At 44.7% G+C, this 17,126-nt stretch overlaps 1 protein-coding gene across 4 annotated transcripts in view; it reads right to left on the reverse strand.

Moving 5' to 3' along the window:
- LOC126294960 (neprilysin-2-like) overlaps positions 1–17,126 on the reverse strand; it is a 385,930-nt gene that overhangs the window by 73,431 nt on the left and 295,373 nt on the right. For all 4 annotated transcript variants that reach the window (XM_049987185.1, XM_049987183.1, XM_049987186.1 and 1 more), the window contains exons 5-6: positions 11,859–12,073; positions 9,017–9,193 (exon numbers count right to left, since the gene is read on the reverse strand). In XM_049987185.1, coding sequence (XP_049843142.1) covers positions 9,017–9,193; positions 11,859–12,073 — 392 coding nt within the window. The remainder of the gene's footprint in view (positions 1–9,016; positions 9,194–11,858; positions 12,074–17,126) is intronic.

Genomic DNA, 17,126 nt, shown 5'->3' on the forward strand with positions numbered 1-17,126 from the left:
ATCAACTACTCAAAGTGAAATGAAGGATTAGCTTTGTTTAAATTAGTCTTTTTTACTGAAATAGTCACAGAGTTTGACTGGTGACACTACACTAGTTTGTGGGTCCCCATCAGACCCTCCAAATATTTGAAAGATAATTGGACTATTCCTGCTGCTAAGGAAAGCTGATGTATGTAGAGGAGCATAAAATGTGTATTTATGATATCATTTGTACTTATTTGCGTTTTTAAATGTCAGTTAAGATAGAAGCCCCTCATGTCCAAATTTAGCTCTGCACTTGATGCAGTAACATTTCAGTATTGGTTTAAGTAATGATATAGCGTGTAGCTGTTATTAGTATGAGCTTGGTAGAAATTTGATTTCTGTGATTACTGGTGTGTGCGTTATTGGTAACTGCTGCTACACACAGTTCAGAGTGCCCTCTGTTAGTTTGTGTCCTGTGAGCTATTCAAAGGGAAATATCAACGAAAGTAGCTTTAATAACCAATGTTCAATTTTCTTAAACATATATTTCCAAATTAATGTGCCCAATTGGGCTGGCGACCGTTCATTTTTCTCATTCACATACGGTTTTTACCACTTTCAGTAACTCCCAAGGTCAAAGTCCGTTTAGTTTTTCTGTTAATTTCACCATATTCGAAAATGCCGTCCGATACCTTTACCCATTAGACACACGAATGGTAAGAATTCAAAATCCTCTCAAAGGGTAACATTTGGTTGTTCCACAGTATGCTTGTGCATTACACGTGGCAAGTTAGCGTTGTAAGATGATCGAAGTGTCGACCTTGTGGAAGAAGCTTTTGAAGAAGATCTGAGTGCGACTTGTGATCAACTGCCTGAAACCACGGGAATTCCCCCAAAATCAGTATTCCGTATTTTGCCAACTGCTTTGAAGAAGAGAAAAATTGTTTGCATAATAGGTCCCACACAGTTTGACTGCTGACTAGAGAGATTGCAACCTTTCTCAGACACCGATTCGACAGTGAAGATCAAGGATTTTTGCGACTGATCGTAGCTATCGATGAAACACGGATTATAGACTTTGAACCGGAATTGAAATCACAATCCAACGAGTGGAGAGCGTTAGTTTCCCCACGTCCTAAAAAATTTAGACGCTCTCAGTCAGACTTCAAGCAAATGACGATTTTTGCTTATGATTACCAGGAAATCATCAAGATCGATGGGGTCCCGTGTGGAACAAGTGTCCAGAAGTGTATTATCATAGCTTCCTGGAAAACCTGAACAGAAAAATGCCCAAAACTCGACGTCAGTGGCTCGAGGCTGAGCCATTCATTCTCCAGGACAATGCTCGCCCGCACATCGGCAATTTTTCCAGTTCTTGTCTTTATAGACGTGTTAGTACGCCATAAGAATGACTGGTCTTTGGGACATTCGGTGTACAGAAAGCCTACATATTCAGAACTATATCGGTAAGCGTCCAGCTGCCATAACCCCACACAAACCGCCAGAGTTCATACAAGGGAACCTCCCCATCGCACCTCTCTCAGGTTTAGTTATAAGTTGGCACAGTGGATAGGCCTTGAAAAACTGAACACACATCAATCGAGAAAACAGGAAGAAGCTGTGTGTAACAATGAAAAAAATAAGCAAAATACACAAACTGAGTAGTCCATGCGTAAGATAGTCAACATCAAGGATAGTGTGAGCTGAGCAGCGCCGTGGTCCCGTAGTTAGCGTGAGCAGCTGCGAAACGAGAGCCTTGGTTCAAGGCATCCCTCCCGTGAAGAGAATTTTTTATACAGCCTATACAGGGCAGAAGGATCAGGCATTGTACAATTTTAGTGTGGGAGTAGACGTGATTACCATTCCTCCAGGTTGTACACCTCTTGTTCAAACGTTACATGTGTTTGGTTTTCGGCAAGTGAAATACTTCGTGAAAAGATTCTATGATTCTGCGCAGCTGCACATGTACACAGAGCAGTATTGTTTACGTGATCGCGTGTCACTTATCAAAGTTCAGGCACTCACGCATAATCAACTTCACTCTCCAAAATTCCAGGACATGTTCAGATTTGCTTGGACATATACAGGATTTGACGGTCTACTCATGGAAAAATTTGAAAACGTTAAAAACATATGTTTTGACAGAGAAAACTGTGAAACTGTCGCATTCATTTGTTGCAGTTTATGTGACAAACTCTTATGTTTTCATCTCTTTTATGGGAGTGAATATCACATCCACAAGGAAACCTAAATCGGACAAGGTAGAAGAATCTTTTTACCCATTCGCGAAGTGTACAAGTTAGGTGGGTCGACAACATTTTCCTGTCATGTGACGCACATGCCGTCACCAGTGCCGTATAGAATATATCAGACGTGTTTTCCTGTGGAGGAATCGGTTGGCCTATGACCTTGCGATCAAATGTTTTCGGTTCCCAATGGAGAGGCACGTCCTTTCGTGTACTAATCGCACGGTTTTGCGGTTCGGTCGCAAAACACAGACACTAAACTTACTACAGAGAACCTAGACGTTAATGAACAAACAGACAGTTCATAACTTTGCGAAAATAAAGAAAGTAAACTTTTCACTCGAGGGAAGACTTGAAACAAGGACCTTCAGTTCTGTAGCTGGTCACGCTAACCACGGGACCACGGCTCTCCTGAGCTCACACTCTCCTTGATGGTGCCTATCTTACGCATGGACTACTCAGTTTGTATATTTTGCTAAGTTTTTTCATAGTTCGACACAATTTCTTCCTGTTTTCTTGATTGATCTGCGTTCAGTTTTTCAAGGCCTATCCACTGAGCCAACTTATAACTAAATCTGAGGGGGGTGCGACGGGGAGGTTCCTTCGTTAGTACTCCAATTCATCGGGCGCATGTTATATCGGATGCTGATAGCCTTCAAGAAAAATTAGTGCATCTGGAGAAGGTTGTTAAAGAGAATGGCTATACTTTGCGTCAAATAGGGAAAGCCATGGACAATTATAATGACAAGAAGCAACGCTCTGAAGAGCCTAAAGACGACTACAAATCAACTGCGTCCCTTCCATATGCCGGGAACGTGTCTTCTAAAATAGGCAGATTTCTTAGGAAGAATAATATTAATGTCACCTTCCGTCCACCAGCAAAGAGTAGGGCCTTAATTGGATCCGTTAAAGACGATTTACAATTGAAGAAGGCGGGTGTTTATAAAATCCCCTGCGAGTATGGCTCTGCATATACAGGGTGTTACAAAAAGGTACGGCCAAACTTTCAGGAAACATTCCTCACACACAAAGAAAGAAAAGATGTTATGTGGACATGTGTCCGGAAACGCTTACTTTCCATGTTAGAGCTCATTTTATTACTTCTCTTCAAATCACATTAATCGTGGAATGGAAACACACAGCAACAGAACGTACCAGGGTGACATCAAACACTTTGTTACAGGAAATGTTCAAAATGTCCTCCGTTAGCGAGGATACGTGCATCCACCATCCGTCGCACGGAATCCCTGATGCGCTGATGCAGCCCTGGAGAATGGCGTATTGTATCACAGCCGTCCACAATACAGGCACGAAGAGTCTCTACATTTGGTACCGGGGTTGCGTAGACGAGCGCTATCAAATGCCGCCATAAATGAAAGTCAAGAGGGTTGAGGTCAGGAGAGCGTGGAGGCCACGGAATTGGTCCGCCTCTACCAATCCGTCGGTCACCGAATCTGTTGTTGAGAAGCGTACGAACACTTCCACTGAAATGTGCAGGAGCTCCATCGTGCACGAACCACATGTTGTGTCGTACTGGTAAAGGCACATGTTCTAACCGCACAGGTATGAAATCATGATAACGTGCTCCATTGAGCGTGGGTAGAAGAACGAAACTAAAATTACCTCTAACATGGAAATTAAGCGTTTCCTGACACATCTCCACATAACATCTTTTCTTTATTTGTGTGTGAGGAATGTTTCCTGAAAGTTTGGCCGTACCTTTTTGTAACATACTGTATAGTTCAGACGACGAGAACGGCCCAAAGGCGCAGTGTAGAACAGAAAACACACACCCGTCCACGGCAACCTTTAAAATCAGCAGTAGCGGAACACTGCATTTGCATAGGACATTTGATTGTAATACAATGATATCAAAATTTTAGCACCGGTTTCCAGCTCCGGAGACTCTGTTGGGTAACTGGAATGCTCATAGTGCATCGGACCCTGTATTCACCGAAACAGAAGAATCCTTGGAAACACGTCTTACTCATTATTCAATGAATCGTGATAACGGCTTTCACCTGGATAAAAACTGGAATCCAGTTATTAAAATTATGCGGTCACAATGGAATCGACATGCTCAGTCGATACTCAGCCATTAGTTTGTTCTCACTTCACCACTGAGGGCAGTACACACAACTTGGCAGCCTCGCGCAGTCCCATGCGCAGAGTTCGCTATAAAAACCATGACTGATCACAACCACAGGTGGAAACACAAGCGGCCAAAGACACTGGTAGCCAGGGCATAGCCACCTGTGGTAAACTAACATACGCAAACAGCGACAAACGTCGGTAAGCCTCTGCACATCAGCAACACCAGCTGCTACTAGAGCCGATCAACAGGCCACAGCAGGGACACCGACCGAGCTCGCCCACAGGCGCACAAACAAACTGCCAACATTCCCTCACACTGTGTCTCCGGAATATGACCTATCGGACATAAGATCGATAACAAACCTAACTGTTGCAGGTTGCTGACGCTGAACGAGGACTCCGTACCAGCACCCAGCGCCAGCCGCCAAGGTATCGACAAGCATAATACCCACTACTAACAAAGCCTATCCTTGCACAACCTATCGCAGGCAGCAAGACAACCGCTACTGCTCTTACCACCCTACCTATCGCAGAGGTTTTTTTCCCTTGGCTGTTGCCCTGGCACTTTTTTACCTCTGCCCTTAAAACCGCTACCCTCCGTCAGATTTCGACCAATCTATCTCCAGATGAGCGCGCATTAATGGTTAAACCTAACCAGACGTACGCAAACATCGCAGTACCCACATCCTGCGACACCGCACTTTAGTGAATACTAACCCTTATGCAGAGATGGCAGTAGACCTTTTGTGTTGGCCATCATGCCGGTGTGGGCGTGGAGGCGCTCCACCTCTTGCTAAAATGACTGCGTCAGGTCTCCTCTGTACTTCGTCTACACGCCTGAGGATGGCCGGACGTTTTTGGGCCGAAATATCGCGGCAGAATGTAGATGGGGTCCGGTCGCAAACCCGAAAATTACTGGAACAAGAATTACGGTGCGAAAATTTCGGAAGTCGCAGTTTGGGATTGTTGAAAGTCACAACCTTTCGAAATTCCCTCACCAAAGAAGGCAAAGTAAATATTTCCGAATTTGAACGAAGAACAGTTGCCAACGTGAGTAACTTAGAAGTAGATATCCTTGGAGTAGTGAAGCAACTTAATCACTTAATAAAAGCATCTCTTCCAGTCGAGACTGTATACCAATTAGGTTCCTTTCATTACTGAACAAAGATCCATACCAAAATACTGGAAAGTTCACACGTCACACCAATATTCAAGAAAGGTAGCAGGAATAATCCACTAAATTACTGGCTTGTATCTTCAACGTCGATATGTAGCAGGATTTTGTAACATATATTGTGTTGGAACATTATGAATTACCTCAAAGAGAACTGTGTATTCACACACAGTCAACACGGATTTAGAAAACATGGTTCAAATGTTCTAAGGTCATCAGTCCCTAAGCTTACACACTACTTAACCTAAATTATCCTAAGGACAAACACACACACGCATGCCCGAGGGAGGATTCGAACCTCCGCTGGGACCAGCCGCACAGTCCATGACTGCAGTGCCGTAGACCGCTCGGCTAATCCCGCGCGGCAGAAAACATGGTTCGTGTGAAACACTACTAGCTCTTTACACACGATGTACTGAGTGCTATCGATAGGGGAGTTCAAATTGATTCCATATTTTGGGATTTCCAGAAGGCTTTTGAACTGTAGCACACAAGCAGCTCGTTGGAACTAATCCATTATCGTGTCAGTTATGTGACTGAATTGGTGATGTCCTGTCAGAAAGGCCACGGCTCGTAATAAATGATGGAAAGTCATTGAGTTAAACAGAAGTGATTTCTGGCGTTCTACAAGGTAGTGTTATAGGCCGTCTGCTGCTCCTTAACTATATAAACGATGTAGGAGCTAATCTAAACAGCCATCTTAGGTTGTTTCAGGATGATGCTGTCCTCTATCGTCTTGTGAAGTCGTCAGAAGATCACAACAAATAGCAAAACGATTTAGAAAACACATCTGTATGGTGCGTAAATTGGCGATTGACCCTAAATAATGAAAACCGTTAAGCCATCCACATGAGTAGCAAAACGAATCCGTTAAACACCCGTTTCTCAGTAAAACAATCAAACCTAAAGGCCAGAAATTCAACTAAGTAGCTAGGCATTACAGTTACGAACAATATAAATTTCAAAGAACGATTAGAAAACGTTGTGGGGAAGGCAAACCAAAGACTGCATTTTATTGGCAGAACGCTTAGAAAATGTAACAGATATACTAAGGAGACTGCCTACACCACGCTTGCCTGTCCTCTTTTAGAATAATGCTATCCTTACCAGATAGGACTGACAGAGTACGTCGAAAAAGTTCAAAGAAGGGCAGCACGTTTTGTATTATAGCGAAACATGAGAGAGAGTGTCATTAACGTGATACAGAATTTGCGACATACACCATTAAAACATCTACATCTACATGACTACTCTGCAATTCACATTTAAGTGCTTGGCAGAGGGTTCATCGAACCACAATCATACTATCTCTCTACTATTCCACTCCCGAACAGCGCGCGGGAAAAACGAACACCTAAACCTTTCTCTTCGAGCTCTGATTTCTCTTATTTTATTTTGACGATCATTCCTACCTATGTACGTTGGGCTCAACAAAATATTTTCGCATTCGGAAGAGAAAGTTGGTGACTGAAATTTCGTAAATATATCTCGCCGCGACGAAAAACGTCTTTGCTTTCATGACTTCCATCCCGACTCGCGCATCATGTCTGCCACACTCTCTCCCCTATAACGCGATAATACGAAACGAGCTGCCCTTTTTTTGCACCCTTTCGATGTCCTCCGTCAATCCCACCTGGTAAGAATCCCACACCGTATAGCAATATTCTAACAGAGGACGAACGAGTGTAGTGTAAGCTGTCCCTTTGGTGGACTTGTTGCATCTTCTAAGTGTCCTGCCAATGAAACGCAACCTTTGGCTCGCCTTCCCCACAATGTTATCTATGTGGTCTTTCCAACTGAAGTTGTTCGTGATTTAAACAAATACCCAGGTACTTAGTTGAATTGACGGCCTTGAGAATTGTACTATTTATCGAGTAATCGAATTCCAACGGATTTCTTTTGGAACTCATGTGGACCACCTCACACGTTTCGTTATTTAGCGACAACTGCCACAGCAATCTTTTCTAAATCGCTTTGCAACTGATACTGGTCTTCGGATGACATCACTAGACGGTAAATTACAGCATCATCTGCGAACAACCTAAGAGAACTGCTCAGATGTTTATCGTTGCAGTGGGATCTTCTCACGTAATTTCAATCACCAACTTTCTCCTCCGAATGCGAAAATATTTTGTTGAAGTCGACTTACATAGGGAGAAACGATCACCATGGTAAAATAAGAGAAGTCAAAGCTCACACGGAAAGACACAGGTGTTCGTTTTTTCCACGAGGTGCTAGAGAGTGGAATGAGAGAGAAACATTGTGAAGGTGGTTCGATGAACCCTCTGCCAGGCACTTAAGTATGATTTGCGGAGTATCCGTGTAGATGTAGATGTAGACGTCCATCACAGTATTTGCAGCCTCTATGTACTTAAGACATTTTTTTGTCAACTTCTGTCTACTTTTCATCACTACTAAATTGCGATCTGTGTCTGTATGCGCCCTTGAGTACGCCTCACAGTACAGCATCTGATTCCAGAATCTCTGCCTCAGCATGAAGTAATCCAGCTGTTAGCTTTACACGAGTCCAGGCACTTCCCAATTATTTGTCCTCCTCTTGTGAGTCATGAAAATGATATCTGCTATTACCAGCTGAAATTTACTGCAGATCCCAAGGAGTCCATCCCGTCTGTCATTTCTGCTGCCAAGCCCACACTCTGCCACAACTCGGCCTTTAGCTCGTTCCTGTTCTGGAGCGTTCCCATTCCTTACAGTTAACAGAATTTCGACAACCTTTCCACACTGATTTATCTTTCCCGTGTTCGCATATACTTTACCTCTTCATCTTTTGCTTTATACGTCGACATCTGTACCTGAAATATTGTTGGTAGCGTATGTTTGCTGTCGAGTCTGATGATAATCCTATCACTGAACGGTTCACAGCAACTCCCTGCTCTTCCTCCCTCCCTATTCATAACAATTCCTATTTCTGATGTACCATTTTCTGCTGTTCTATATTCGTTTGATCAGAAATCCTTATTTTCTTCCGATTTCACTACAATTACACTTACTACATCATGATTCAGCCACTAGATTTCCCTTTTCAGATATTCTGTCATTGTAGCCAAATGTCATACCTCGCATCATACAGTTTCCATTCCACTAATTTTTCAGTCCATACCTCACGTACAAGCACTGAAATTTCCTCCCTCTTGCTGCCGTCGCACACCATTGTCCCTGGAGTATAACGTTCCATGACTCTAAGTGACGTATATTTGCGGTTATTTCTGCGAGTGAATACCTGCAATATGCCACAAAATTTCACACCCCTTTCTCGATTGCAGCATTTCATATGTGGATATGCCAAAGAACATATACACAGCATTTAGAATCGTGGTATCTGCCTTTGAAGAATGGCTAGTTTCATAATTCCATTTTGCTTAACTTATCATGTAACCATGAGTTTCTAACTCACGATATCGTAATCTTCAAACTAATGCCAACCTTTAGAAGCCAGATTCCGATGAAGGATTATTGTATATGTAGCATGACAGTGAAGTAAATTATGCCCTGTATCACCACTGTGTCATATACTCACGTTGGCCAGAGCTATCTCGAACTCGAGGGACTGCCTGAGTTCTTGTTGAGCATGAGTCCTGTTAGCCCCCAGTAGAACTGCCAGGTCGACTTGGTACTGGTAGTAGGCGTCCACCAGCTTGTCCGAGGGGCCCTTCACCAAGAACTCGCGGCTCAGCCCCAATGATGCCTGGTCTACCTACAGAAACACGAGGAAAGGGTTATTCGCATGTAGTACAAATGCAGGAAGATAGAGGAACAGTATGATAGAGTAGTGAAAGTGATAGAGAGAGACAGAAAGTGCTAGAGAGAGACAGATGCTGACAAAAAATATAGAGGAAGTTCTACAGGGAGAAGGACACGAAAAATGAGAGAGAGAGTGTGTGTGTGTGTGTGTGTGTGTGTGTGTGTGTGTGAGAGAGAGAGAGAGAGAGAGAGAGAGAGAGAGAGAGAGAGAGAGAGATAGAGAGAGAGATGAGTCAGAGTGAGACAAAAGAAAAAAAAGAGTATTAGAGCGAAATAAATGATGCGAATGAAAGAAACAAAGAAGGGTGAAGAGAAGAAGAGAGAGAATAAAAATAATATTAATAGGAAGAAACAGACAGAGGGAGAGACCGAGGTAAAATGTTAATGAGTGAAACAGGGAGGGACTGAGAAAGAGAAAGATACAAAGAGGAACAGTGAAAGTAGATAGGTGCAGGAACAGACTGAAAGCAGGAACAAGAAACAGACACAGTGTGAGAGATAAATAGATAGAGACACAGGGTGAGAAAAATAGCGAGGAAAAGAAAGAGAGGAATGATGAATGATAGAATGGATGAGAGTGGGAAAATGAGTGGAGGAAAGAGAGAAAACGAGAGTGAGGAAAAGATAGTGATGAAGTATGGAGCAGATGCAGAGGGAGGAAATAAAAAGGAGAGAGGGAGGTGTAAAGAAATAAAGACAGAGAACTGGTGAGATAGAAGGAAAAAAGATGCTGAGAGTAGAGGGATGTGGATGAGGGAGTTGAGTTGAGAGAGGTAAAAAAACACACACCAAAGGAAGTGAAACAAAGATTTAGGTAGTGAAAGGATAGAATGTGTGAGACAGAAAGATGGAAACTATAAGGCATGCAGAGAGTGAGCAAACAAAAAAAGGGACTAGATAGAGAGAGGGGTGGGTGGATTGAGAGAAAGAAAGAGGTAAGACATAGGTCAGAGAGTAGGTGACTATATAAAAGAATGAGAGGAAGACTTAGAGAGGAAGAAAGATAAGGAGAGAGACAGAAGAAATCAAGTGAGAGAGACAGAGAAAGAGTGAAGGTGAGAAAAAAGAGGGTAGGTTGCACACACAGATGTGTGTACTCTAAGAGGCAGACAGAGAGAGAGAGAGAGAGAGAGAGAGAGAGAGAGAGAGGATAGAGAGTTGTGTGTGTGTGTGTGTGTGTGTGTGTGTGTGTGTGTGTGAATTCCTAAGGGACCAAACTGCAGAGGTCATCGGTCCCTAGACTTACACACTACTTAAACTAACTTATGCTAGGAGAAACACACATGCACATTCCACAGGGAGGACTCGAACCTCCGACGGGAGGGGCCGCGCAGTCCGTGACATGGCGCCTCAAAACACACGGCAAGGGGTTATGATTCAGCCCTGTATTTAGATTATCCTTGTAAAATTTTGATTTTTCTTATAATTAATTATTTTTAATTTGTTCATAGATCTATCAATTTTGTATTTATTATAAAAATATTATTTCTTCACCATTGCAAATAAATTATTAGTCTTACAAATACTTTCTCTCACAGTTATGTTGGATTATTAGGGCGTTCCATAGAGAATGCAAACCCCTGGGTTTCATTGTTGACTGTCGACTCTAACATGTCTGTCTTTGATTGGTACCTGTGACAGATGTTGTGATCTGAGTTGTCATCCCATGATGTCACATACGTGCTCAACTGGAGACAGATCTATTGACCGAGCAGGCCGAGGCAACATGTCTACACTCAGTAGAGCATGTTGATTTACAACAGCAGGATGTGGGCGATCGTTATCCTGTTGGAAAACACCCACTGGAATACAGTCCATAACAGCACAACAGGTGGAATCAGCACACTGACAAATTGTTCCACAGCCAGAGTGTGTGGGATATGCACGAGCACGCTCTTGTTGCCATACGAAATCACGCTCCAGACCACAGCTCCAGGTGTAGGTGCAATGTGTGTAGCATGCCGACAGGTTGGTTGCAGACCCCCATCTGGCCTCTTTCTAACCAAAACACGGCCATCACTGGCACCGAGCCAGAACCACATTTCATCATAAAACACGACAGATCTCCACACTGTCCTCCAGCGAGGTCTCGCTTGACACCACTGAAGTTGGTTTGGGATCAGTGGACTGCACGCTACAGGGCGTCTGGCCCAGAGCCGACTTTGAAATAACCGATTTGTAACAGTTCATTGTGTCACTGCGGTGCCAACTGTTGCTCAAAGTGGTGCTGCAGATGCAGCACAGGACGGTTTTACCTCTCTGTACTGCCACTTGGCCATCCACAGATCAGTCTTCTCTTGACCACCACTGACAGTAATTGTGCAGACGGGCTACATTCCTGCCGAGTCCTCCTGCAATATCGCACAAGGATCATCCAGCGTTTTGTAGCTCTGTAACACAACCTTGTTGGGAGACCAAAAAGATATTGACAGAACCGTCGACCCAGTAAATAAGCTTTGGTCATAAGACTTACACGATTAGAGGATTGAATCCAAATGGTGCATACTTGGTTTCGATGTGTAGTGTTTATCATTTAATAGGCAGTTCTCAGACATCCAAAAGACATGAAGCCATCTCCAATTGCGACACACTGGACTACAATGCACGGAGCTACTTACATACATAGAGCGGTGCGAGGAGTTGCGAAAGTCGGTAACCACGGAGAACTCGACGAGGTAGTCGGCGCTGTAGCCGGTCCTGCGGAAGCGGTAGGCGCTCTGCCGCCAGTCGAAGCTCGCCTCCTCCCACGAGTCGCCCTCCACGACGGGCCAGCCGCCCAGGTCCTCCTTCAGGACCCTCTGGAGAGGCGCCAGGCCGCGGGACTCGATCAGCGCTGTGGGCAGCCACAGGTGTTCGTCGATTAACTGGAGCCCCAACCAGCTGCACAAGGGTGCTCTCCTGTTTCAGAACCCACATCTGAGCCTCAGCTACTGACCATCGCCCAGGAAACTTCATACATACGGGGAGTAGTAAATAGAGCAGGGTTTCGGCTGGTACAAGTCCCCTCCTCCCTCCCCAGCAGCCAAAGGGACAAAGGAATTCCAACTGGTCACATAACTACAGTTACGACGTTATGCACAGATATTCTGAGAGATCCCAAAGACCTCTGCCACCGTCTCTAGAGGAGTTACTCCAAATGGCCACAGAGCGAGGGGGCGCAGTGGTTAGCACACTGGACTCGCATTCAGGAGGACGACGGTTCAAGCCCGTCTCCAGCCATCCTGATTTGGGTTTTCCGTGATTTACCTAAATCGTTTCAGGCAAATGCCGGGATGGTTCCTTTGAAAGGGCACGGCCGATTTCCTTCCCAATCCTTCCCTAACCCGAGCTTCCGCCCCGTCTCTAATGACCTCTTTGTCGACGGGACGTTAAACACTAACCACCACCACCACCACCACCACCACCACCACCACCACCACCAAATGGCCCCCAAGGAAAACTGCCACACGCCGGCCGGAGTGGCCGAGCGGTTCTAGGCGCTACAGTCTGGAACCGAGCGAGAGCTGCGGTCGCAGGTTCGAATCCTGCCTTGGGCATGGATGTGTGTGATGTCCTTAGGTTACTTAAGTTTGAGTAGTTCTATGTTCTACGGGACTGATGACCACAGCAGTTAAGTCCGACACTGCTCAGAGCCATTTTTGAAAACTGCCACAGTATCTATAGAAAGCATTCCACATGTACTTGTACACCATTCTCCTAGAGAGTGGTTACTGTAACATCAAGAGGTGGTGATTTACATGAGCTTAGTTGTGGTTTTCGTGGGAGCTACACGAGCTGTTCACAGTGGCCTCAAAAATACAACTCTCATGATGTCTAAACGAGATGTTCAAATTAATTTCAGGGTGTCTGCCATAATATCTATAGGATGTGTTACCAGTGTGAGAGGCGGTAGTCGTATATTGTAGAAGTGTTCAAGCTAGTTCCCAAGGATAGCTGCCACGGTGACTGCAGAATGTGTTCCATTTGCCCCTTCCGCACTCCAAGCCAGCTATCATGATAGCTAGAGAAAATGTTCCAGCTGGCCCATCTAGAATAGTTTCCACGACATCTTGACGAAGTGTTCCGGGGGACTCTAAGGTTAGGTGTGACGGTATCTAATAGAAGTGTTTCAAACGCCTGTTGAGGGATGTTACAATGGCATGTCGAAGAAGTTTTCTATTTCGACTCCAAAGATGGCTGCCATTGTATCTGTAGGAGGTGTTGCAAGTGGCACTCATACATGGAGGACACGATACCTACATCAGTAGTTCCAAGTGGCCCCTAGGCTTCGAGGGACATACATTTCATCCTTATTGTGGTGTGTGGGTTGTGAGCATCTTCCTAAAGGGACCATAACTGGTGATAATACCTCTAGGTCATATGTTCTGAAAGTTGCCTCGTTCAGAATTGCCCATAATATTGTTGTACAGTACACAAGATATTGATTGTACCAAATCTTTCTTCAGTATACAGGGTGTTACAAAAAGTTACGGCCAAACTTTCAGGAAACATTCCTCACACACAAAGAAAGAAAATATGTTATGTGGACATTTGTCCGGAAAAGCTTACTTTCCATGTTAGAGCTCATTTTATTACTTCTCTTCAAATCACATTAATCATGGAATGGAAACTCACAGGAAGAGAACGTACCAGCGTGACTTCAAACACTTAGTTACAGGAAATGTTCAAAATGTCCTCCGTTAGCGAGGATACGTGCATCCACCCTCCGTCGCACGGAATCCTTGATGCGCTGATGCAGCCCTGGAGAATGGCGTATTGTATCACAGCCGTCCACAATACGAGCACGAAGAGTCTCTACATTTGGTACCGGGGTTGCGTAGACGAGAGCTTTCAAATGCCCCCATAAATGAAAGTCGAGAGGGTTGAGGTCAGAAGAGCGTGGAGGCAAGGGAATTGGTCCGCCTCTACCAATCCATCGGTCACCGAATCTATTGTTGAGAAGCGTACGAACACTTCGACCGAAATGTGCAGGAGCTCCATCGTGCACAAACCACATGTTGTGTCCTACTTGTAAAGGCACATGTCCTAGCAGCACAGGTAGAGTACCCGTTTGGAATCATGATAACGTGCTCTATCGAGCGTAGGTGGAAGAACGAAACTAAAAGGAGCTCTAACATGGTAATTAAGCGTTTCCGGACACATGTCCACATAACATATTTTCTTTATTTGTGTGTGAGGAATGTATCCTGAAAGTTTGGCCGTACCTTTTTGTAACACCCTGTATACAGCGGTAGAGGCTGTGAAGATACAATAGCTCTGAGGTGTGAAGAAATCGTTGCGAAAGACTAAACCCTGTTAAATAAAAACTTCTTATAATCATATTTCCCTCGAAACATTTGAGGTTCACCTTTTCCTATGAAATGAAATGTCGTGTGGCTAGGGCCTTCAGTCGAGTAGACCGCTCGCCTGGTGCAAGTCTTTCGATATGACGCCACTTCGGCGACTTGCACGTCGATGGGGATGAAATGACGATGATTAGGACAACACAACACCCAGTCCCTGAGCGGAGAAAATCTCCCAACCAGCCGGGAATCGAACCCGGGCCCTTAGGATTGACATTCCGTCACGCTGACCACTCAGCTACCGGGGGCGGACACCTTGTCCTATGATGATGATGATGACGGAAGCTGAAGAAATGAGTTATTATTTGTGCTACAGCTAGGAAGTGAACCCAGGTCTCCTTGCTTAGTGGGCAGAACTTCGAACCATTGCACCACTGCAGCACTATGGCCAACATTGCTGCACGCGTACCAAGTCCAGTGCCCTCCCCAACACAAACTTCAATTCCAGTCCTGAGCTTACCTTGTCCTTCTCAGCTCGACACTATTTCCAAGGCTCTCTGGCATTGTAAGAATACCCGAACGTTGGATGTAAAGCAGATGCCAGACTGAGATTCATTGGAAGAATTCTAAGGAAATGCAATCCGAAAACAAAGGAAGTTGGTTACAGTAGGCTTGTTCGCCCACTGCTTGAATACTGCTCAGCAGTGTGGGATCCGTACCAGATAGGGTTGACAGAAGAGATAGAGAAGATCCGACGGAGAGCAGCGCGCTTCGTTACAGGATCATTTAGTAATGGCGAAAGCGTTACGGAGATGATAGATAAACTCCAGTGGAAGACTCTGCAGGAGAGACGCTCAGTAGCTCGGTACGGGCTTTTGTTAAAGGTTCGAGAACATACCTTCACCGAAGAGTCAAGCAGTATATTGCTCCCTCCTACGTATATCTCGCGAAGAGACCATGAGGATAAAATCAGAGAGATTAGAGCCCACACAGAAGCATACCGACAATTCTTCTTTCCACGAACAGTACGAGACTGGAATAGAAGGGAGAACCGATAGAAGTACTCAGTGTACCCTCCGCCACACACCGTCAGGTGGCTTGCGGAGTATGGATGTAGATGTAGATGTGGATAGATGTAGAAATCCTGTTCCTGTAGGCGATCTATAGATTTTATAATTAAACTTTCCTCGAAACATTCGAGTCTCACCATTATGAAAACGATGGAAGCTGAGGTGTTACCCTCGTGCTGGAGAGCCCCGGCAATAGTGACGATGTAAGAAGGGCAAAATAAACTGAAGATGTGAACTGCAGTTCGTGTTGGGGAGGGCGCTGAACTTGATTAGTCCGTGCAGCAGTCTTGGCTATACTGCTGGCGTAGTGTGATGACTAGCATTCCTGCCTCCTAAGCAAGGAAACAAAGGTTAAGTCCTCACTGTGGCACACATTTTAATTCGTTTCTTCAGCTTCCATTCTACAGGTTGCGAGGTGCATAGATTGTGGGTACAGTATGGCGAGAGTGTGCCTAGATGACAGAAGACCACTCGTTACCAGCAACAACGCGACCTGGTAGGAGTCTACAAGGCTAACACACGGCTGTTTGGCCACTTGGTCTCGTCTTTTGAAAGGCCTCTGCTTTGGCGCCGCACATACATTCACGTCCACAACAGGCAATTACCCACCTCACAGATCTGTGGTCACCCACGTGTCTGCTGGTGTTAGTATATCGGTGGGTAGAAACTGCAGGGTTTGCCTTGACTGTTTGTGTGAGCTTCGACTGGAGGTGGCCACTAGGTCTTTAGACCTCGTTCCAGCATACAAAAGAACTCTCATCTTCCGGCTGCCATGATGACTGGATGTGCCCGTGTGCTTTGCATTGTGGACGCTTCGTCTTGTTATAGTGAAATGGACACAGACGTCCAATTTTGTTCTGGATTATGGCGAGCATGTCGCTGCCTTTTCAGATTAGTGCTGCATTTACGTGATAATAAATTACAAGGTTTTTCAGCCTATTGAGTATTAAGTTTCTGTCTGGAATACAGTTTGAAGTCATGTCAGTGTGGGAAATGTTAGGTCATTGTTTGCACTTTCAGCTTGGGAATCAGTACCCACTCTTTATCCACTCATCCAACGGTTCAGGTGGCTCGAGAATTGCTCTTCCACTCCTAAAGTAATGTTACAGTTATTAATACTGACATATTTTGTCTGAAGCTTCCAGTGGCAATGTACAAGACGTCCGTTGAATTGTATTTGCACAAGAAATATATTTGCTCGTGTTAAAAATTGGTAACTACACACTACTGGCAATTAAAATTGCTACCCCAAGAAGAAATGCAGATGATAAACAGGCATTCATTGGTCCAAAAATATTATACTATAACTGAGATGTAATTGCATTTTCGCGCAATTTGGGTGAATAGATCATGAGAAATCAGTACCCAGAACAACCACCTCTGGCCGTAATAACTGCCTTGATATGCCCGGGCATTGAGTAAAACAGAGCACGGATGGCGTGTACCGGTACAGCTGCCCATGCAGCTTCAACACGATACCACAGTTCATCAAGAGTAGTGACTGGCGTATTGTGACAAGCCAGTTGCTCGACCA

This window comes from Schistocerca gregaria, chromosome 11 (assembly GCF_023897955.1).
Source record: "Schistocerca gregaria isolate iqSchGreg1 chromosome 11, iqSchGreg1.2, whole genome shotgun sequence".
Classification (NCBI taxonomy): Eukaryota; Metazoa; Arthropoda; class Insecta; order Orthoptera; family Acrididae; genus Schistocerca; species Schistocerca gregaria.